Genomic DNA, 24,723 nt, shown 5'->3' with positions numbered 1-24,723 from the left:
ACACCTGGACAAGATCCACCATCAGTGAGCAGCATTAATTAATCTGGTCAGATTGAATTGGTTAACATGAGCTCTGTCGTGAATTGAGCCCCTCCTATGAAAAAACATATATTAACCATTCCACCTCTTTTGGATTATCAGTTATTTTGTTTTCTGTTTTATTTTGTACAACCTTTCACATTAAAAAGCTAAATTGTGCTTTATTTGCATTTTAGTGACCCCTTTATTTTAAATACAGGGCGTCAAACAGTGCCGTACCATGCCCAAATGATTTTTACAAAAAATGTCACGTATACTGGCTCAAATGATGTCATGTTAATTAGCTGGCCTTGTAGAAACCATACAAGGTCGTGGAGGTTAGTGAAGCTATTTTACTGACGATGACTCTGATTTCAGTTTCTCTACAGCCAAACTGGCTGATGAAGGATTTTTTATTTGCCTATTTTTAAACCCGATGCTCACTCTGTCTGACCTAAATGAACACATGGAACACACTGGCACATTTCCAGAACTTTCCATTAGCCGAAGTCTCAATATAAATAACAATGGGCCTCATTCACCAATGAAATTTGTTCTTTGGTCCTAAGAAACACAGAACTCACAGAAATGTAATATTGGATCGTTTACCTCAATAAATAAATGACCAAGTCTAATATTTTTGTTTCACTTGTTTAATTTAGTTCTCTTTATCTTTATTTAGGACTTGTGTGAAAATCGGATGAAGGTTTAGGTCAAATTTATGCAGAAGAATCAGAAAATTCTAACTTTCAAGCACCGCTGTATGTCAGATTCATGTTGTGTTCTTAAACTGCAGAACTGTTCGCACCTTTGTGCTCTTGAGTTTGTGTAGATTCTGTTCTTTATTTAGAACAAATCTCAAATAAGAGAACCTTAGTAAATGTCAGAATCTTCATTAAAACTGCATAAGTGGGTTGTATGAAGAAATTTCTTATTAACCCTTGCGTGGTGTGACTGACCACGTTATTGTTTTTTTAATCATAACCATAACAATTAATGTAAAAATACCAGATGTTTAAAATATCACAAGTGTCCAGCGTAGGGTTCTCCTTTAGCAGCTGTAGCCAGTCAGCAGCCTGTCCATGTTGTCCACCCTCACACACACACACACACACATACACACACAGAGACACACACACTAACAGCAGGCCATGTAGGAGGAGAACAGAGTGAAGGACACAGCACCTCCACACTTTTACTCCCCACGGGTTCACCCAACACCACATGTGTAATATAAATGTGTGGGGGGTGAACAGAGTGAAGACACTGAAAATGGGTTATTTTATATGTTCTTCACAGAAAATTAGCAAAGGCCAAAAATCTGAGGTTGAAATAATAATAAACCTAATTTTTTCTTTTGGTAATCATTGAAAATGGGTCCCACAGACCTGAACACCACACAAGGGTTAAGAACAGTTGGTGAATGAGGCCCATTATTTGCTCTCTAACAGGCCAGACTGGCATTTTACATTCTTAAATGAAAACTCAGTCGTCTGTGTCAATAGCATGAATCAAAGAGCTACACTGAAAGTTAAGAGGCTCTTTAGCACAATGAGTCATGCATAATTATGCCACAGCATTTTGGTTCAGGTGTAGCAGCAGCATTGAAATACACAGAGTTCTCTGTGCTGCCATCACACTATTAACCTCATAAAACTGCAGCACAGATCAGCCAAAATACAAGCAACACAAAATTCCTGCAGCACAGTTGCATTTCTAGGTTTAATACACACCAATCAGGCATAACATTATGACCACCTCCTTGTTTCTACACTCACTGTCCATTTTATCAGCTCCACTTACTATATAGATGCACTTTGTAGTTCTACAGTTACAGACTGTAGTCCATCTGTTTCTCTGATACTTTGTTAGCCCCCTTTTTACCCTGTTCTTCAGTGGTCAGGACCCCCATGGACCCTCACAGAGCAGGTACTATTTGGGTGGTGGATCATTCTCAGCACTGCAGTAACACTGACGTGGTGGTGGTGTGTTAGTGTGTGTTGTGCTGGTACGAGTGGATCAGACACAGCAGTGCTGCTGGAGTTTTTAAACACTGTGTCCACTCACTGTCCACTCTATTGGACAGTGTGAAAATCTAATAATGGTGTTTTATGGCTGCTCTGAAAACGCGGTTAAAGGGCTCTTCCTGTAGACTTTATATGGAGGTTCTTTAAACTTTACTCAAAAACGGTTCTCTAAAGAAACAGAAAAAAGTCAAACTGGAATCAAAATTTGCCTTTTTATCTTGTTAATTCGTGTTTTTGGTCACGTGCTTTATGATTCAACATATCAGGTCATTTTTAAAAAAGAAATTTTTGTTTTCTTCCATCAAAATGTAATGATTTTTGCTGATGTGTCGATTTTTCGCCTCTAAAATGTTGCCTGATGTTACCAATATTATCATGTTAATCCCTTACCTCCCATCTGCATTGTTGGGTTTATTATTTTTTTATATTCATTGTCTGTTCGTGATGTTATATTATTGCATTGAATTTAATTATTTTTGGTGTGTAACTTATGCAACCCAGTTTAGAGGAAATTCCACCAATTTTTTTCAGAATTTCTGCATAATTCAGTGGTTGAGATGTAAACAGTGTCATTCAGAGTGGTTTGGTGTGAAACGGTTGATTGTAGAGACTCAGATGTCTTTACAGTGGTGGTGATAGGAACCAGGGGTCACCATGACTACAACACAAATATAGCCATTTTATTTACTGTCCAAAACCACCAGTGAACCTACACGAGTCTTCTGAGTTTTCATATTGTGCGGACAAAACTTTGAATCTCCAAAATGGTAAGTTTACTGAAGAAGTGAGAGACCTTCTTGACTTTGAATGGAAATCAATGGAGCAGATTTTTTCCCAAAGAAATTTTGGAGCATTTCTTTTGGTCCATTCATCCTGAAATTTTAAGAAGGAAAGGAAAAAACACACTTTACCTTTAATATAAGTCAATGGAACCAGACATTTTTCCAAGTCATACTGGGTCGTTTCTTTTGGTCCATTCATCATGAAATTTACACACAATGTAAAGAACAACAGGCATTTTCAAATGAAAAACTTTCCAGTTAAATAAGTGTTTCAGCCCACACTCTTAAAAAGATGGCCCTTTAAGGGTTCTTTAGTAAAGACAATGGTTCTACATAGAACGGTGAGCACTCAAAGAACCAGTTGCGTAATTAAATGCTTATTTGCATGGTGAAATGGTTCTTCAGATTGATGGAGAATGTGTTGAAAATGGTTCTATATAGCACCAAAAAGGGTTCTTCTATTGAGGAATTTTGAAATATTGGTGGAATTCCCCCCTTTTACTTTTTAGTTTAGTTACTGCTGGCAAAAACAAAATGATGCTGTAATTTTACATGAATTATTTCTCACATCGCTTGCTGAAATAAGAGGAGAGATTGTATGGAAAGTGCAAGCTTTGAATACATATTTTGTAAATAGAAAAGCAGGTCTTTAAAGGGTTAAAGGGCTCATATCACGGAAAATCACATTTTTCTCACTTTTTTGATGTAAAACGGTTTGATGTAGTGTGTAAACATTGTTAAAGTTTCAGATTGTACTGTTTGGTCCATTCGCTCCGTATATGAATACTAAACTTCAAAAACAGCCCATTGTTGTGATGTCACAAACATTTACATAAATTTGCCTATCCAAAGTTTTGCTCTGCCCATTCATGCTGAAGTTAAATAAGTGTTTCAGCCCACACTCTTAAAAAAGATGGTCCTTTAAGGGTTCTTTAGTAAAGACAATGGTTCTATATAGAACCGTGAGCACTCAAAGAACCAGTTGCATAATTAAAGGCTTATTTGCATGGTGAAATGGTTCTTCAGATTGATGGAGAACGTGTTGAAAATGGTTCTATAAAGCACCAAAAAGGGTTCTTCTATTGTGTACAGTCTTGACATGGTAACAATAGACCCCTTTTTGGTGCCTTATAGAACCCTTTTCAAAAAGGTTCTATATAGATCCATAAACAACACATTCTCCATAAATCTGAAGAACCGTTTCACCAAGCAAAGAACCATTTAACCCCTTAAACTGCAAAGTTTTATGACGCTCTATACATTCTGTAACCTAAGAATAGCTCAACCAGTTTGCATTGACAACGGGTGCTTTCAAATTATTTAAAAAAACGGAAAAACGACACAAATGATGAGGTTTTGTTTCCAACAGCAGTGATATATTTATTTTAGGCCAAAAGTCTTTCATAACACAGTGTCTTAGACATCAGGCAGTTTATTCATAACTATTCCATGTAAAAACTTATTTGTGAGGCAGGCATTAAACTCCTCAGACGTCTGGTTCCTATTACCACCACTGTGACCAAGTCTGACTCAGGACGTTTCTCAGGAACGGAGCATTTCACATCAAACCCAGCTTGAATGACCGTTTACATCTTAACCATTTAATTATGCAGAACTGTAAAAAATTTCAGTGGAATTTCCCTTTAAGTAAAGACTGCCCTCATCTAATCGCTCAGACTGCAGCCTCGAGAGCAGCCTGATTACAGATCGAGGCCGAGCTGGTAATTGTAACAGTTTTCAGCATGTCTTATAAAGCTGGACTGATCTTTGAAGCCTGCTGCCGGACTGATGAAAGGCAGGAAGGTAATCAGACGAGTGTCTCCAAAGCCTTCTTTGTCAGATATTTACATTAGGAAAAAACAGGATGTGGACTGGAGTGATTGTACATGTGTGCCTGTGGGTGTGCTTGCCGCGTCTTCATCCGGTGCTCCACTGATTCCTCTTTATGATACACTCTCTTTATTAACCTCCTTTATAAACCCTTATTATAGCCCACGATGTAAATGGGTCACTGTTATCAGTTACACAGTCACTGTAATGTTCTTTGTAGCTCCTTTGCAAATGAAAATGTTGCTATGATTATTTTGGGAGAAATGACCTTGAACGCTCCCGTTTCAGACGTTTGTATCCTTTATTCACGGCAAAATCCCCAGTGTTGGGTTAACCCTTACAGTGCTCAGTTATATGCAGCTGAATTTAAAGGGGAAGTCCACTGATTTTTCAAAATTTCTGCAGAATTCAGTCATCGAGGTGGCCATGCAAAGTGGTGGCAATAGGAAACAACTCTAGCCATTTTAATTACTATCCAAACCACCAGTGAACCTACACATGTCATCTGAGTTTTTAACATGGAATGTAGATGATAAAATAGTCATAAATCTGAAATTAGTTTTCTTTGGAGACCATTTTGTTTTGAATGTACCTCTCCACCATAAATAGGGTTTAAAAACAATCCTTTTAGGCCAAAACCTTCTCACAGCTTGGGTAAAACAGTGCCCCAGACATCAGGCAGTGTATTTATAACCATTTCATGTAATAACTTTCTATAAGGGAGCTTTTAGAGGTGGACGTCTGGTTCCTATCACCAGCACTGTGAACAATTCTGACTGAAATTATGAATGTTTCTCTAGAGTGGAGTTTTCCACATCAAACCACTTAAGATTGATTAAAAATTGAACCAATCTTAACCAATTATCTGTGATGAAATTTTGAAATATTGGTGGAATTCCCCTTTTTATTTTTAGTTTAGTTACTGCTGGCATAAACAAAACATTTTGTATTTTTACATGAATTATTTCTCACATCGCTTGCTGAAATAAGAGGAGAGATTGTATGGAAAGTGCAAGCTTTAATACATATTTTGTAAATAGAAAAGCAGGTCTTTAAAGGGTTAAAGGGCTCATATCACGGAAAATCACATTTTTCTCACTTTTTTGATGTAAAACAGTTTGATGTAGTGTGTAAACATTGTTAAAGTTTCAGATTGTACTGTTTGGTCCATTCGCTCCGTATATGAATACCAAACTTCAAAAACAGCCCATTGTTGTGATGTCACAAACATTTACATAAATTTGCCTATCCAAAGTTTTGCTCTGCCCATTCATGCTAAAGTTAAGTAAGTATTTCAGCCCACACTCCTGAATGGGCTTTTTAAAAGATGGTCCTTTAAGGGTTCTTTAGTAAAGACAATGGTTCTGTATAGAACCGTGAGCACTCAAAGAACCAGTTGCATAATTAAATGCTTATTTGCATGGTGAAATGGTTCTTCAGATTGATGGAGAATGTGTTGAAAATGGTTCTATATAGCACCAAAAAGGGTTCTTCTATTGTATACAAGCTTGACATGGTAACAATGGTGCTATATAGAATGCTTTTCAAAATGGTTCTATATAGATCCATAAACAACACATTCTCCATAAATCTGAAGAACCGTTTCACCAAGCAAAGAACCATTTAACTCCTTAAATTCCAAAGTTTTATGACGCTCTATACATTCTATAACCTAAGAATAGCTCAACCAGTTTGCATTGAAGTCCCTGTAGTTACTGAATAATAAGCCTTAGTATGTAATAATCCTGAGATTTTAAGGGTTTCTGCCTGCAAGGGTTCTTTGAGTGTTCATGGTTCTATATAGGACCTTTGTCTATACTAAAGAACCCTTGAAGAACCATCCTTTTTAAGATACTGCTTTTTGAATAAAGCACAATAGCTCATTTACATATTTACATATGTAAACATATGTACACATTTACATACACCGATCAGGCATAACATCATGTCCACTCCTTGTTTCTACACTCATTGTCCATTTGCGCTGGTCTGAGTGGATCTGATCCACTCGTACCAGCGCAACACACACTAACACACCACATCAGTATTACTGCAGTGCTGAGAATGATCCACCACCCAAATAGTCCCTGCTCTGTGAGGGTCCATGGGGGTCCTGACCACTGAAGAACAGGGTAAAAGGGGGCTAACAAAGTATGCAGAGAAACAGATGGACTACAGTCTGTAATTGTAGAACTACAAAGTGCTCCTATATAGTAAGTGGAGCTGATAAAATGGACAATGAGCGTAGAAACAAGGTCATAATGTTATGCCTGATCGGTGTGTATCAGCCTTCAAGGCAGTGTGACAAAAACAGCCTGTGTGAACCTAAGAGACAAAAAAGGTTGTTAAAACAAATTATGGCCAGTTACAAACAGCAAACGTTATACGTGGACCCTACGAGGAAATATTAAAATAGAAGAAAAACACAGGATACGGCCCCTTTAAATGAACACCGCAGGTATTAAATAAACACTGGGGATTTTGCTGTGTTCAGGCTTTATTCAGCCTTGTGGGGGATTAATCAGGGGAGTACTGAGAGAGGCATTAACGTGTCCTCAAATTACATCCTCTGTGTCTGACGTTCCTCCGTCTTTATTGACCTGTCTCACTTTGCTTTAGCATTCGATCCTTTAGAGATTCAGAGATGATCCATTATACTGGACATATGATCAGTGATGTTTGTCAGAGAGCACTTTATAATGGAAAGGAAGCTTCAGATATATAAGTCGGAAAGAGGCTTGAACACTGCGTCTGTTCTGTTGATCAGAGCAGAACTACATACTGTGAAGAGACGATTTTAATGTTGACCCATTTTTTCACTTTCATTCCTACTTATATTTCCATATATTTTTCAAAATATGTCAACTTTGTAGTATATTTCCATATATGTTTGATGTACAAATTGACACTGTTACATATACTTCATCCCTGCCATCAGAAGAAAACTTTGTATCTCCATTTTTGTCGTTTTTCAATTTTTGACATAATTTGAAAATACCTATTGCCCTTTATATTGTCTGTGAATTTCATAAAGAATGATCCAAAACAAACGGCCCAAAACGGCATGGAAAAAAGTCTGGTTCCATTGACTTACATTAAAAGTAAAGTCATTTTTTTCCCTCTCCTGTAAAGTTACCATTTTGGAGATACAATGTTTTCTTCCGCCAACAGCGATATCTTTCAATATATTGACAAATGTGCCCATAATTGCATATATTGAAATAGTCAAAAACAGTTATATGTATTTAGCGCAGACATCACATATGTTGTGCATGTATTTTTAAAATGAGCAAATAGATTTACATGCATTTTTTTTCTATATTGGTTTTTGGGATCCATTTGAATCGTATTTTCTATCAACATGTTTGTATACACAGATATTTAAAACGTGGTCCTGTTTTTTCTGTGGTACATCACTAACATTGTGCTGGGTATTTGCTGCAGTTTATCCAAGAATGTGTGACTCTGAAGTCTTTCCACTTCATCCCTCTGCAGTTCTATTTAAATATTTGCTTATTTTAACTACTAGGTTGGATCGGAGAGAGAGAGAGAGAGAGAGAGAGAGAGTAGGGGAGGGGTATACATGATTCTTGCCTTAAAGGACCCATATCCTACATTTTTCTTGTATTTTATTTTTTTTTTCCCTGAGGTTTCAACCATCGATCACTCTAGAGATGTTTGGGTGGTTTTATGCACCCATAACAGTCATAATTCATTTTTTCATGATCATTTTCTAACCCCTCTTTATCCCTGAGCATCAGACAGGCTGTTTTTGTCACTGTACCTTCAAGACAGATAAGGCTAATATATGTAAATGAGCTCTGTTCTGACTGGCTGCCTTATTGTACCTCATTCAAAAAGCAGTTCGGACTGAAACACTCCTTGTAATGTGAATGGGCGGAGCTAAACTGCAGTATGTTGAACCTGCATATCACTGCTGTCAGAACAAAACCTTGTATCTTAAAAATGGTAACTTTACAGGAGAAGGAAAAACACACTTTGCTTTTAATGTAAGTCAATGGAACCATATACATATATACATTGGTTTTCATGCCAACATGACTGACTGTGGACTGCGGAGGTAATGGTAACTTCAACAATCAAACTCTTTAAACTTAGGCTTTCCCTCATATGGGCTCTTTAAAGAAACAGAACGGAATAATAGGAAACGGTTCCAAATTGACATTTATTTCAGCGTATAAACATGTTATTTCATGAATCTGTGTACAATTGGAAGCATTTTCCATGACAGCAAGCTTCTGAATCCCCTGAAACTGCTCACTGCGGTGAAATAGGTTTGCATTCTGTCTCTACTGTCCTTCAACTGGACAATGAAGACAAATAATGGACACAGTGTACCTCATGGACACAAACTGGACAACCTTGGAAGCTTGGAAATCCCAAAAGTTGCTACTTCAGCCCAAACTTTACATTTCTGCTGTGATAGAAATAAAGAATTAAAACACTAAAAAAAGAAGAAGAACACTCGATGCCAGTGTCAGCAACACTGATGCCAGTTTGTCTGGTACTTTCCATTGAAAAGACGTTACGAAGAGAAGATGGACCTGAACGTTGTATGGATCCTGATCTGGAGAATAGGGAGAATGAATGAAGATGTAGGCAAAGAAGTGATGTGAACTGGGAGAAACTGCAAACGAGAAAGAGCAGCAGAAGCTGTTAATGGCTTTAGCTTGATGTGGAGGAAATAGCTTTATTAAGAAAGTGAGTTTGTGGGCCTGAAAAAGAGAAGACTTCTTTATTTATTTCCACTTTTAACAATAAAAAACACTAACAGTGTTCTGTAGGCCATACATGATTGCTCGTTCTTCTATTAAAGTGGAAATTAGTGGTTGAGAGTCATTCAGAGTGGTTTGGTGTGAAATCATTGATTTTAGAGACTCAGATGTCTTCACAGTGGTGGTGATAGGAACCAGGGGTCGCCATGACTACAACACAAATATAGACATTTTATTTACTATCCAAAACCACCAGTGAGTCCTAAAATGTTTATAACCGATGATGGTAAAATAGTGAATATAAAAAATACTTAATAAAAAACACTCTGTCTGCCATGAATGTGCTTAAAAAATATGATTTTGGCCAAATTCTTATCTGAAAACTATCGTAAAACAGTGTCTCACACATCAGGCAACATATTCATAACCATTTCATGTAATAACTGCCTGTGAGGGAGATTTTAGAGGCATTAAACTCTTCAGACGTCTGGTTCCTGCCAATACTGTTGTAAACAATTCTGAAACAATAAGTTAAGAATGGCTAGTTTCACATCAAACTACTCTGAGATCAATCTTGTAATTCAGCACAGTATTTACTGTTTTGATGTGTTGAAATCTAACTGTGTACAATGTTTTCACTTTATTTAGCTTTTAATTTCCAGAGATTTTGATTTTAATGCTGACTCTGCTTTTAAATCCAGGAGGAATCGAGTACTACATACTTATTTGCAGCAGTAATTCACACTATTCTGCTTACTTAGTACAGCATTCAGGTGAGTGTGGAACCTTCAGACAGACTTCAGAAGCTCAGCTGTAAGACTCCTAAACCTACAGGAGCATCTTGTGTTTTCATATATCTCATGTGATAATGTGTATTAATGCAAAAACATATACAAATGCATTCATGAGAAAAACGTATATTTAACCACAACATCAGTATAATAATCATGTACACCGGCATAACATTCTGACCACCTCCTTGTTTCTACACTCACTGTCCATTTTATCAGCTCCACTTACTATATAGGTGCACTTTGTAGTTCTACAGTTACAGACTGTAGTCCATCTGTTTCTCTGCATACTTTGTTAGCCCCCTTTTACCCTGTTCTTCAGTGGTCAGGACCCCCATGGACCCTCACAGAGCAGGTACTATTTGGGTGGTGGATCATTCTCAGCACTGCAGTAACACTGACGTGGTGGTGGTGTGTTAATGCGTGTTGTGCTGGTACGAGTGGATCAGACACAGCAGTGCTGCTGGAGTTTTTAAACACTGTGTCCACTCACTGTCCACTCTATTAGACACTCCTACCTTGTCGGTCCAGCTTGTAGATGTAAAGTCAGAGACGATGGCTCATCTGCTGCTGCACAGTTTGTGTTGGTCATCCTCTAGTCCTTCATCAGTGGTCACAGGATGCTGCCCACAGGACACTGTTGGCTGGATGTTTTTGGTTGGTGGACTATTCTCAGTCCAGCAGTAACATTGAGGTGTTTAAAAACTCTGGCAGCACTGCTGTGTCTGATCCACTCTGACCAGCGCAACACACACTAACACACCACCACCACGTCAGTGTTACTGCAGTGCTGAGAATGGCCCACCACCCAAACAGTCTGTAATTGTAGAACTACAAAGTGCCCCTATATAGTAAGTGGAGCTGATAAAATGGATAATGAGTGTAGAAACAAGGAGGTGGTCATAATGTTGTGCCTGATTGGTGTATGTTCTGTTATTAATATAAGATGTTCTGTTCTTAAGTTGACCAAAGCCTCACTGTGCACACCACTGGATCTATGGGAGTAGATTAAGTCCACTTTGAATTTCTGAGTACATACTTTTAAGGTTGAAATATAAGTTGTGAGAGACCACTTTGGAAGCCATCTTAAGAGCTGTTTCATTATTAAGTCAAATGAAGTGTATTAGATGAGCTCTCGGAGGAGCGAGGGACAGACTGGACACAAGTGTCGACTTCAGCAGCAGAACTTGCCCAGAAATCACTGCAAACTGACACATTTCCCTTTTCAAACATGGACAAAGCTGTACTCCCCTGACTGTGAACTACTTTTGCTTGTAATTTCCAAAACAATGACATTTGATTTGCTAATTTGCTGGGATTTAGGCAGTAACTACCCCATCACATATACATGGCTGCTGATTCAACTTCATTACTTGCTAGTTAGCAAACTAAAGGCTGCACAGCCAGCAAAAGAAAAAGAAAGGTAACATATTAGAATTATACACCAAACATAACCCAGCAAAGCAATCATTCACAAAATTTGTATATGTTGTGTTCAAACTTCTCAGAAGATTTTGCATTATGAAGTGTGTTAGGCTGGTCAGGGGTCAGCAACCCAAATGTTAAGAAGAGCCATTTTGTCCTTTCAACAAAAAATCTAACCACTTTGGGAGCCACAACATCTTATGTCCATTTTATTAAAGTAACGTTTTGCCATCTTGGCTGAAAATATGTCTCGGTATGTGCTGATGTCCTAGTATAGACTGAAAAATATAAACAAAAACACAGACTCACTTTGCTCTGCTGTAAGCTTTAGCTCAGCTGTAGCCGCTTTTCTTGCATCTCCGGCAGGAAACTTTTCTTCAAATGTGGAACAGTTTCTTGTAAAATGTCTCTCAACATTCGATTTTTTACGAGGCTGAACTCAGCTGACTTCGGCTTCATGACTTTGTAGTGTTTGTCAGTTTCTCGTTGCAGATTAAACGTATCAGGAAACCAGCTGGAGTGATTATAAATGCAAATAAGTCCATTCGTCTCCAAATTATCGATGTTCATCTTAAATCTCTCTCTTTGCCTTTTCATTAGCTACTAGCTGGGCGAGACTACTGTCTGTGTTGCTATGGTGACCAGCAGTCTGCGCCAACCTTCAGGGTTCAAGGGTGAATTAGCAGTTCTACATTAACTCCAGCATTTAAGACTATTTATTGTTAAAAGCAGAGCTTTATTTTACTGTAAAGGAGGATTATTTTATTTTTACCTACAAATCTAATTCTGCTGTGGAGCTGTAACAGGACAGTAAATGTTGCCGACCCCTGGTCACTGAGACTGACTGCTGAAACACTCCATATAACTTCAGTGTGAAAGGGCGGGGCTAAACTGCTGTAGGCTTAACGGGCAGGATATGTCAGTGTATTAGTTTTCATTACATCACAAAAACAATTCAGAATGGGCTGTTTGCAGTTTAATTTCCATGTGTGGACCGTATAGACTGGGTAGTGAATCTAAACTAAGTCTTATTTTAAAATAGTGAAGACAATGTGGTTAGTACCAAGCCCCACTAGTGACACCCCTTCTTAACAAAAATAATGCATGGCCACAACTTACTAAGGTGTGGGAACAGGATCCTAATGTATTGACATGACTTGGAAGGCATGGAAATGAGATAATTAACAAGATAATTAAGTTGTAATAGATAAGTTGTGGCCGCAACTACATAAGGGGTGGAAATGAGATACTTAAGAAGTAGGAACAAAATAATAAGTTGTTAAAGTTAAGTTGTGGAAATGGGACAGCTAAGTGGTGGGAACAAGATAATTAAGTTGTGGCCACTATTTAATAAGGTGTGGAAGAAAATATAGTAAAGTGGTGGGAATGAGATAATAAAGTTGTGATTGTTAAGTCATAGCCATGGGTTAGTAACATGCAGAAATGAGACAATTAAGTGGTGGGAATGAGATAATTAAGTTGTGGCCACTATTTAATAAGGTGTGAGGGAAAAAGATATTAAAGTGGTGGGAATGAGATAATAAAGTTGTGATTGTTAAGTCATAGCCATGGGTTAGTAACATGCAGAAATGAGACAATTAAGTGGTGGGAATGAGATAATTAAGTTATGGCCATTATTTAATAAGGTGTGAGGGAAAAAGATATTAAAGTGGTGGGAATGAGATCATAAAGTTGTGATTGTCATAGTCAAGTCATAGCCATGGCTCAGTAACGCACGGAAACAAGACAACTAAGTGGTGGGAATGAAATAATTAAGTCGTGGCTATGACTTAGTAAGGCGTGGGAATGAAATAATTTTCCCCAAGCCTTAATAAGCTATGGCCTCGCATTAGAATCATGTTTGCACACCTTAGTAATTTGTGGCCACACATTGTTTTATTAATAACAAGCAGGGCTCTAGTTTGTATGGAGCCTCGCTGGTGACTTCCCATATAAATAACAGTAACGCGTGACCACGCTGTAATCACAGCGTAGGAATGAGATCCTAATGTGTGGCCACTACTTAGTAAGGCGAGGGAATGAGATAGTTAAGTCGTGGTCACAACTTGTTCCCGCGCCATACCAAGATTAATAAGATGCCTTATTAAGCTGTGGTCAAGGCTTAATTATCTCATTGCCACACCTTACGAAGCCGTGGCCACGCAGTATTTTCGTTTAAACAGGATGTCTCCAGCGGGGCTCCGTAGTTTTCTATTTTTCGGAGACTGTTTTCTAATACGACCTCGGACGAACCCGAGTGCGCGTGAAACACCTGCCTGTTCGGGAGCAGCTCCGCGCGGCTCAAGGAGATGGCGCTGTAGGCTCGCGACTGTCTGAGCCGCGCAGCCTCCACCAACCACCGAGCCCGCCTCTCTCTCCGTCCGACAGACGGACACGCTCCGCGCTCCCCTCCCCAACCTGCTGCCGCCTCTCTGGGGGATTCGGCATCACATTGGGTGGTGTGGTGTGGGTGGGGGGATCGGTGCGGAAGCTACAAGTGCGGGGCTGAGTGGACCGGCTGGCAGCAGAAGGGCGTGGCTGCGTCGGGGAAACGCTGTAAATGGCGAGCGGTGCCAGGCTCTCGGTGTTTCCGGCGGAGATGTACGCGGCGGTAAGTCTTTAGCCTGTCCTGTCGGGGGAGCCACTCGCACTGCCTATGGTTTTTCTCCCCCTCTCGGCCAGCCTCGCGCGGCTTTCGCTCTGCTGGGCTCAGTGAGAGGGAGAGACAGCTGAGAGAGAGAGAGAGAGAGTGAGAGAGTGAGCTCTGACACCCAGCAGATGCGGAGCTGAAGCTCATTCGCCTCTTTTTGTGCTAAAGAAAAATAATGACGGTGAGAGCAAAACGAGACAGTCGTCTGTCGCTCGTCTGTTGTTGTTTTTTCGTGTTTGCGGCCGCGCTGGGCTCGCGCTGAGGGTGATTCACAGCCTAGGCAACCTTTCTCTTTTGTTTCCCCTCACAGAGCTCCGGCTCCGCGTCCCTGCGCTGCTCCATGTCCTCCTCGGCGGATTTCTCGGACGACGACGACTCCAGCCTGAAGTCCGGCTCCGTGTCGCCCGCGCCCGGGGACACGCTGCCCTGGAATTTACCCAGACACGAGCGGTCCAAGCGCAAGATCCAGGGAGGGTCCGTGCTGGACCCGGCCGAGAGGGCAGTGCTCCGGATAGCCGGTAAGCTGCAGCTGCTGGTTCTGCTTTACATGTTTTCACAGCCCGAGCTGCGCTGGGTGCAGCAGGCCCGAGCCTGCACGACAAACCAGCTCTAATTCAATGACAAAGCGGCTGCTTTATGATCCGCTGCTGGGGCTGTTTATTATAGGCTTAATTATAGGCGCTCGAATACGCGTCACGTGCGCTTTAGAACGCGACGGTGTAGCGATGGAACGTTGGAGGCATTGTGACGCCACAATGCAGTCGGCAACAATAGAGAAAAACAGCTGTCACGTGCGGTCCAGTGCACAGCTTTAGCCTGTCGCTTGTCTCGTTAAAGACGGCAAGGCCGTGATGAAGATGGTGATGATGATGGTGATGATAGTGATGAAGATGGTGATGAAGATGGTGATGATAGTGATGAAGATGGTGATGATGATGGTGATGCTCATCGTCGTCATCCTCCTCCTCTTCTTCATCAAAGCTGCTGTGTCATAGGTGCTGTGCTAAAGCTGTACCTGTTAGCTGGTTATACATAAGCCTCAGCCTGCTGTGCACTCTTACAGCGTTCTTCAGTAAATGGAATGGATCTGTTTAGAACCTTGACTTCTACATAGAACCAAGCCCATGCCTAAATGGTTCTTTACGTGGTGAAACAGTTCTTCAGATTGATGGAGGATGTCTTGTGTATGCAGTTCTGTATAGAACCTTTTTGAAAATGGTTCTGTATAGCACCAAAAAGGGTTCTTCTATATAAAGAACCATAAACACCCAAAGAACCATTTGCAAAATTAAATGGCTCTTTGCGTGGTGAAACGGTTCTTCATATCGATGAAGAATTTGTTATATATGGTTCTATATAGTATCTTTTTGACAATGGTTCTATCTAGCACCAGAAAGGGTTTATTGTTACCAGCTTGATGTGCTATATAGAACAATTTTCAAGAAGGTTCTGTGTGTTGAACCATATGCAACACATTCTGCATCAATCTGAAGAAGCATCTCACCATACAAAGAGCTATCTAAGCATTGACATGGTTCTGCATAGGACTCATAGAACTTCTCTTCGCTGAAGAACCCTTGAAGAACCATATCAGATAGATACAGGCTGATGATAAAAGAGATGCTTGTCCAATAGAAATGCTTCAAAATCACTTGGAATGAAACCACTTTACATTCATTTACATGAAAAGTTGGTTTGTTTTTTAGCCTTTTCCTATAAAGTTGCCTTGTTTTGTCTTTGGACAGTGATGATCTGCCCCTTATAGCCCATACCTTTTTCAAAAAAATCCAATGTTGGAACTTTTAAAATCTTAAAATGCAATTATTTGTGTATTTTGGGCTGCGGGTGAAGAAGTGTAATGTTTGGGCCACTGTCAGACGGAGCCCATTCATCCTGTTGGTGTCCTCAGTGACTGTATCCTTGTCAATGATGCTCTGTTCAGGTCCTCAGTGAGAAACGAGGAGGGCAGTAGGACCCTGAAGTGCTTGGGTTCACTCCCAGTTATGTTGGCCGGCAGCAGCAGGCTCAGCCACATGCCACAGGGTGGACACTGCTTCCACTGGCACAGAAGAGAAATACACAGTACAGAATGCTGTTTGTATGTGAACACTGGGGTTACGCTCATTAGAAAACTGAGGCTTGCCTTCATATTGGCTCCTGTTTTCAAGCAGAGGGAACCCCACCCCACCCGGCAGGCTCTGCCTAATGTGAAAATAATTAGGCCAGGGCTGCTGATTATGAGCGCTGGAATTGATGTCACAGCGTGATCTAAGCGTACGGCCTGTTTGTGTCTGCACGAAGTGGTGATTGCGTATTATCATTGCACAGCGATGCCTTAATATGGGATTGTATTCATTACAGTCAACATGTTAGAACCGTATATTAGAGCTCAGTAACAACTCTTGTCAGGTAGGAGAGCCAGGTTGTTGGATCCAAGACATCTAACTCAGTCTTTGCTGGAAAAATACAGCTTTTATTAGTTATGGACGAAATTGCGTGTGACTACTTTTCTACTCAGACTAGTCAGACAATTTAACCAGTCAGAACAGAGCTCATATAATTAAGTAAAGCTTGGGGCAAGAAAGAGATAAAACCGCTTGCCAGATAGAGGAGGGGCAAAATAGAACATCACAGTGCTTCAAGACGTTTTCAAGAAACGCAATATGCATAATGATATTTATTTAGTGATATGTCTTAGAAGTTGGAACAGAAAAAAAAGTGTCAGTATAAGTATTTTTAACGTTTCACATACTGTACTGTACTAAATCCAGTGAAACAGTGTTCTTTAAGTACTGACCGTATCCTCAGTGTGCTCAGAAAAGTATACTATGATGTAATATAATGTAATTCATCTCAATAGCGAATGAATATTGTGATACTACCACAGTGTGGTGTTTCCAAGCTGCTCTCCTGTTTTCCCACACTGTACACTTTTGTGTTTTCCTGCTCTAACACACCTGATTCAACTCGAGAAGGATTTCATAATGAGGAAATAATAAGCTATGACTCAGGTGTAATGAAAACAAGTCACAGCTGGGCTTCTAGGACTGGCATAGTACATGAAGCTCTTTTTAGTGTTGACTGCTATCATATTACAAGACAAAGATTAAAGTCTGGCTGGTCATATACATATATATATATATATATATATATATATATATATATATATATATATATATATATATATATATGTGTGTGTGAGAGTGTGTGTATATATATATATATATATATATATATATATATATATATATATACAACTTGTAATGGATTTGATTTTTTTTGGTCTGTTCATCATGAAATCTTATAAGACAAGGCAAAGGGTAACTAGACTTTTGAAATGATCAACTTTTATAAAAAAAGGAAAACAGAGAAACAAGTTTGTGCAACAGCAACACTATATATATATATACATATATATATTGCTGTTGTCGGAGGAAAACTTCGTATCTCCAAAATGGTAACTTTACAGGAAAAGAAAAAAATTACTTTACTTTGAATGTAAGTCAGTGGAGCCAGACTTTTTTCCAAGTCGTTTTGGGTCATTTTCGTTGTTTTCTTCCGACAACAGCAATATGTGTGTGTGTGTGTGTGTGTGTATATATATATATATATATATATATATATATATATATATATATATAAACATTAAGCTATTTAGCTATTTAATTATGCTAAAACAAAACCCACTAATAACAAGAACAACATTAATACAAAAAGTAGTCATTTTATGAATGTCAGTGTATTCCTTCTAAACCTCTCCTCAAGGAAGCCCAGTATTATTTGTAGTTTTAATCCAATACCTGGTTTCCAACAGTGCAATCAGGTCAATCAGGCGTGATGGCTAGAAGCATCAAGGGGAACAAAACTTTATTCTTCTAACTAGCTCACAAGATATCAGCTACTTTTTTAAAAACAAGGACAAATATTGGTTTTAAATTTTGTTTAAATTTGTTTAGGTGCATAAGACTTTTGCACAGTACTGTATACAGTGTCATGTGCTTTGGTAGATAGATAGATAGATAGATAGATAGATTAGCCAGTAGCTTAATGCAGCATAGTTAAATACACACTAGAAAGATTAAGCAGTACACACAATAAAATAAGCCTGTATAAAGTATAAATTACATAAACACTATGCATATCCATGAAAGCCACATGGCAGCCCTCAATCACGGCTAAGGTTCGTGCTCATTGGTCGCTCTCTCCGCGGTGGGCGGGGCGTGGTCTGGGTAGCGGCGGGGCTGCACGGGTCTCCAGCCCGCAGTCAGTGCTCCATTAGCCGCCTGCTAAAGAGCCGAGTCACCGCAGTCCCTCCGGCCATGGCTTACTACACCCCGGCGGCGTACATGCTCGCTGACGAGAAGGACTATCTCCAGGCTTACGAGGACGTGCTGGAAAAATACAAAGGTAAATGCAGTCGCTCGGGGGGTTAATAGTCGGCGGGGTCGCCGTTTAGGACCGGTGGACCCCGGACTGACCGAGGCTGTGCTTCAGCGGCTGGGAAAGCGAGCGTGGTCAGTCATTCGGTGCTCGTGTAAATGTTAACCCGGTCACAGAGGCGCTGAGGGTGGTGTTTTCTCCTTCTGTCAGGCCCCCGTGCTTCAGTGTGCAGGGGTCTAAGTCTGTGTGCTCTGAGTGGACGAGGACTTTGACAGCCTAACCTTCCAGCCCGCCTGCCTCTGTTTAGTACAACGCCCTTAACATAGGACAGGATGACTTTGCTAGAAAGCAGCCTCTGTGAGTGTTACAGCAAGACTGCTAATGTCTCTCAGAGGCCTGCTGTGGTGTTATTGTGATTCTTTCTCAGTTGGTTTTGTATTAGACTGGAATAAACTAGAGGATGGCTTCTTTTCTGTAACCCTCATATAAAGGACACTCTATCCTGCTGAGTTACTTGTCACATCCATTCAGTCAGCCATGGGTTGCTCACCCCTCTGTGCACAGGCACTCAAGAGGAAATGCTATTTTGCTGCCGTCTGAATCATTTGAGGATGTGCACTGCAGGTTCTTCTCTCAGGAAAGCCGTTGCATGTGTCTTCAGAGCAGGGCGTTTGTGAATGCTTTGTTTTAGAGGTGGACGATATGGCAAAAACATAACATCACGATAGTTTAAAGAGTTTTCACAATGCACGATATATTGCGATATTTATTTTTTCTGACAGTTGGAACAACATAGAGCCATTTTTAAAATAAAGGCAGTCAAAAACTATGAATACAGTGATCAACACATTCAGCACAATGTGCTCAAAAAAGCCTGTGTAATTTATCACCATAGTAATAAATACTGTCGTATCGCCCAGCCTGACCCGAACCGTCCAAAACCTGTGGTTGTGGTTGTTGTTCTCCTCTGTTGTAGGCTCTGTGTGTCTAGCACAAACACAGTTTGATTTTCTTTCAGCTGTTGAGCGTCATAAGCAATTGATAAGCAAGGTCAGCTGTGTGTGTGAGGCTTAAGGCCTGATGGAGTCATATGATTAGAGTTGCTTTGAAATGGTGGCTTTTGCTGTCTAGGGGCAATAAGAGAGACAAGAAAGCTTTTGAATATCATCAGCAAGTGTCCTGGATGTTTGTACAGACCAAAATACTGAAAATAAGGTTACATATGTGAGCGGGTGAAGTGCCAAGCAGCAGCTTATCATGCCTGTTATTTATATTATCGATAATAGTCTTAATCAGCGGAGTGATTTTCTCATAGTAGAGACGTGTCATATAACTAAAGTCAATATGACATCACCTTGTTAGTTCAGTGGCTGGTCATATTAAACGGGAATTTGACAGATTTTTTTAAATTATGTGCTTAATTCAATTGTTGAGATGTAAAAAGAGTGATTCAGAATGGTTTGGTGTGAAATGGTTCAGATGTCTTTACAGTGGTGGTGATAGGAACCAGGGGTCACCATGACTACAACACAAATATAGACATTTTATTTACTATCCAAAATCACCGGTGAATCTTAATGTCTTCTGAGTTTTATATGGAATGCTTATGATGATAAAATAGTGATAAATCTGAAAAAATAACACTTTTTTGGGGAAATATTTTGCCTCATAGCATGTACTGCTCCTCCATAAATAGATTAAAAAAAAGCAAATATTAGGCCAAAACTTGATTTCAAAATTAGCATAAAATAATGTTGCATTCATCAGTCAGTGTATTCATAACCATTCCATGTAATAACTCTCTGTGAGGGAGCTTTTAGAGGTGGACGTCTGGTTCCTATCACCACCACTGTGAACAGTTCTGACTCTGTAAATGAAATGGAGTATTTCACACCAAACCACTCTGAATGACTTTGTTTATGTCTTAACTGTTTCATTTATGCAGTGATTTTGAAAAATCTAGTTGTTTATGATGTCTCTGTGCATCAGTGAGCAGGGCAAAATAATATTAATCAATAGTATATTCTCCGCCCCCCTCTGTCCTGCCTGCACCCCCCCTCCTATTATAGAGAGAAAACACTCAGCTAGCTCATAGGCCCTCCCTGATACCGAGCTTGACTCACAGATATGTCACAGTACGGAAGGAAAGATATGTGATTTCCGACTCATCTTGAGTTTAATGTAGATATATTTACTCTCCTGTTGGAGGAGGGTTCTGTTTTATCGCTGTTAGGCTACATTTGAGCCGGAGAATGTAAGACCTGGCTTATCAGTCATTATTATTCTACATCCCATGTGTCAAACACAAGGCCCGTGGGCCAGATCAGGCCCCCCACACAATCCCATTCGGCCCGCAAAAGTATTTGAATTTTCTGTTAATATAAGCCCGTTTCACAATGTGCTGCACTACAGTCCCCAGCATGCACTGCAACATAATGTGTGCTCCGACTCTCCTACCCCAACAGCAGTCTATGGGACAGGGTTGCACCTCAATTCCACACCAGTCATGTCACCACAAGCTGCATTTAAGCTGCAGTTCAACCAACATAAACACCCAAAGTTAGCTCAGCTGCTTAGAAATTGAGCCCAAGTCTTAATAAACTTGCAGCAAAGAAAGGATGCCAGGTGTCTAATTCAAGGAAATAGGCAGGTTTTAAAGACTGAGCTCCTGGGGACGTTTAAATATTGAATATTTCAAGTATTCATGTGGTTTTTCAAGGTCTATTATAAGTGCCTGTATTTTTCTGTTGAAGTTTTTGTGTATTTTGAATAAACAGTGGTCAGCTGGGGTTACAGCACATTATTAAAAATGAAATAAGAACATTTTTTACTCTGACCCACAGATTTGTTGCGATTTTTTAATATGGCCCCTTTAGTGGCTGAGTTTGACACCCCTGTTCTAGATTGTGGGCAGCAATATACGTATCTTCATTTATTCCACGATCATACTACGTTTGTCAATGAGTTGTCTTGTTTTCAGCAGCTCTGAAAAGAATCTTTCATAAGTAGTTCTGTAGGTTAATAATGACTCTGTTTGAACAGCAGTGAAGAAAAAAAGCCTGGTTCTTCTGGAGGAAGAACTCGGCCTACTGTCTTCTTCTTTACATCTCTCCAATCACACAGCGGTCGCTGTTTTCTGCTGTGACATTTTGCTCATGAATTCCATTGCAAACTTTGTTGGAGCCAGCCTGAATAATTTGAATACTTGAGTATTCATTTGTTATGGTGGTCCTGATTTTTTAATTTAGTATTCAGAAGTTCCATCTCTTCAGACCCCATAAGATTTCTGGAAGACTTGACTGTTTCCAGAGTTAGAGGCGTATTTATTACTGTTTTAAACAAAAAAAATCATTATAAAATCAGAAGAGAACGGCAGTTAGTTCACAGTGGATGTGATATTAGGGTATAATAATCATGTCATAACGCTAGTTAAAGGCTGAACAGAGACACACGCCTGGGATTTCAACCATGTCAACCCTTTTCTTTGAAAGACTGAAGCAAGAAAGGTTAATGAGATATAAAAATGGCAAACGACATTTACACAAAGAAATAGCCAAATAAAAGTTTGATTTGCTTGGATGGTTTGGACATTCAGGAGGAGAAGTTGAGTCACTCTGAGTCACGCTGTGGAGCTGAGAGACTCAGACAAACGCTGATAACCAATCGATTGCTAATCGATTTAGCTGCTACAGGATAAGAAGGGCCATAAAAGTATATAAATGTAGTATAAAAAACTGAAATCAATCCTGAACAAGGATGTTTTTGAAGTTATTTCACTTGCATTGGAATATTAACTGTACTTTCCATTCAGTAAATCAGCTTATCCTGTCAGACTGACCTGTCTCCTTATCTGACATGACACGACAGCACTCTGTCTCTCCGCATCTTTGGGAAGTCCATGGGAAAAAGGGGCACATATATATATATATATATATATGTGTGTGTGTGTGTGTGTGAAACTATTTGTTACACAAAACTCAGAAACTGGAGTATTTTGATTTACGATCATCAAACAGAAATATGTAAAATTATGGTAAACTATGAAATGTAAATGTTGGGCCTCATTCACTAATATCCTCATATCCAGTTCCTTATTATGAATTATGTTGATAAATGCACTTATGTAGATTTATTAACACAGATGTCACAGTGTTTTTGTCACACAGTCAGAACTGTGCAACATTACCACCTTTAAGACCTTTAAATCATATGACAGTTTGTATTCCAACAGGCTGGAAACAGTGATTCACCTCTCAGTCCTTATGCTTTCAGATAATTAAAACCAAGTGTTTTTCCTGGTGGAGCTGCAGATCTCATTTTTGCTCATTTTGCTCTCATTGGATCAATGTCCTTTGGTTTGGCCACGTATTTTAACCAGGGGTGCTTATTTGGTCCGACGAGTCGTTTAGGGGGGCTGAATCTTACACACAGCAAATCGGACATAAAACTGTGTCAACAAAGTGTGTCTGCAGTTACACTTATGTTGATTTGCTCTTTGTGTCAGTATTAAAACAAATAATATGAACGTATAATTGACAAGAATATTAATATAGAACATATTCAGTGTAGAAATTTCATTTTGTCGGCTGTTACAGTGGCTTTGTTTACTTTCCATTGGGTCACTAACTGATCTACATCTTGTTATAAATGTTTTAGGAAAATACCCCAGTAATTATAAATATGGTGATAATAAAGAAGCAAAAGGAAGAACTATTAATAAACGTTCAGAGGCTTCTTGCTTTTTGTTGTTTCTTACTATAACTAAACAAAACAACATCTATTTTGGGCTTGATTGGAGTTTTAAACCGTAATTGGCAGCCATATAATAATTGATATCCGACAGCGTTTTGCTGTGCCCTTTTTTTCAACAGTCACCTCCAAAATAGGGCTGAACGATTTTGGCGAAATGTCTAATTTTGACCTTTTCTGACCAATATTGCGATTACAGTTTAACCTTTTTAACTCCTTGAGACCACCGGTGGTCAAAACGCACTTCGTCATATTCTTCATAACTTTCGTATTTCATAAGATACATTCAAAAGGTGGGGGTCATATGAGAGCTGTAACTGTCTTCTTTCCAGTCAAATAGATGGATGATGTAATTTTAAACCCTTATAATAAAACTCACAATTTTTGTTTCTACTGAAAGTCGACCCATTTTTCACAAATCTGGGCTATAAACTATAAACAGATGGCGTCTCTTCAGTGATCTGCTCTGTAAAAATTACTAAGCGTCTAAGATTTTTGGCTTTCAGCAGTAAATTGTAAGCATATAGCGATATGTGTATGATCATAAAACACATTCTGTTCATTTGAGGGGAGCTTTTACAAAAAATAAATAAATAAAAAAATAAAAATGTACAGTTATTTCATTTGGTCATGTAAATTCAGATGGAAAAACCAAAATATACCCTGGAGAATAAGAGGTTGTTCATGATTGAGGTATAAAGTGAGCTACGGGGTTTTGTTTTGGCTAAGAAGACCACTGTATATCTGTTAGTGACTCTTAACACAATGCCATTTATTTGTGATTGTAATGTCACAGCAGTTCTCAAGCTCCATATTATTAGGTAAAATTTCCCTGCTTGCATATCAACGTTTGCATATAAAACTTGCATATTGACGTTGTTAATAATAGACTAAGACTATAATAAAAATTGCAGCTCTTCCGATTTGAAAATTGCACTCTTTCAAATTGCGATTTCGATGTAAAAACGATGAATCTTTCAGCCCTACTCCAAAATTATCTCATTGTTTTAATAAGTAGAGACAGTCTCCACCACCCCCTACTAAATTTGCACCAGTGACTTTGACCCTAGTTAATCACCCAGAACCTACTGTGTACACACAGCAGTCACTACATTTCCGTACAGTTCAGAGTTTTTGTGATGTTTGACGCCTGTGTTGAAACGTTCTAGGTGTGGCGACGGGCTGTAAAGAACATGTAATTCCACACAGCTGAACATATTTCATCCTGTGACTGTGTAAACCAGGTGTCGTCCGTCTTTTTGACACATCCTAGACTTCTCAGCGATCTGTTTTCCTCATTAAACTGCCTACAGGAAGTGGCAGAAGCTGTGGACA

At 39.4% G+C, this 24,723-nt stretch overlaps 1 protein-coding gene across 1 annotated transcript in view; it reads left to right on the top strand.

Moving 5' to 3' along the window:
* The window catches only part of dst (dystonin), a 277,698-nt gene that overhangs the window by 5,752 nt on the left and 247,223 nt on the right, over positions 1-24,723 (top strand). Inside the window, 1 exon segment of the mRNA XM_036573677.1 lies at positions 14,570-14,777. Coding sequence (XP_036429570.1) covers positions 14,570-14,777 — 208 coding nt within the window.

This window comes from Colossoma macropomum, unplaced genomic scaffold, assembly GCF_904425465.1.
Source record: "Colossoma macropomum unplaced genomic scaffold, Colossoma_macropomum, whole genome shotgun sequence".
Taxonomy (NCBI): Eukaryota; Metazoa; Chordata; class Actinopteri; order Characiformes; family Serrasalmidae; genus Colossoma; species Colossoma macropomum.
This window is presented reverse-complemented; position numbering and strand designations above follow the sequence as displayed.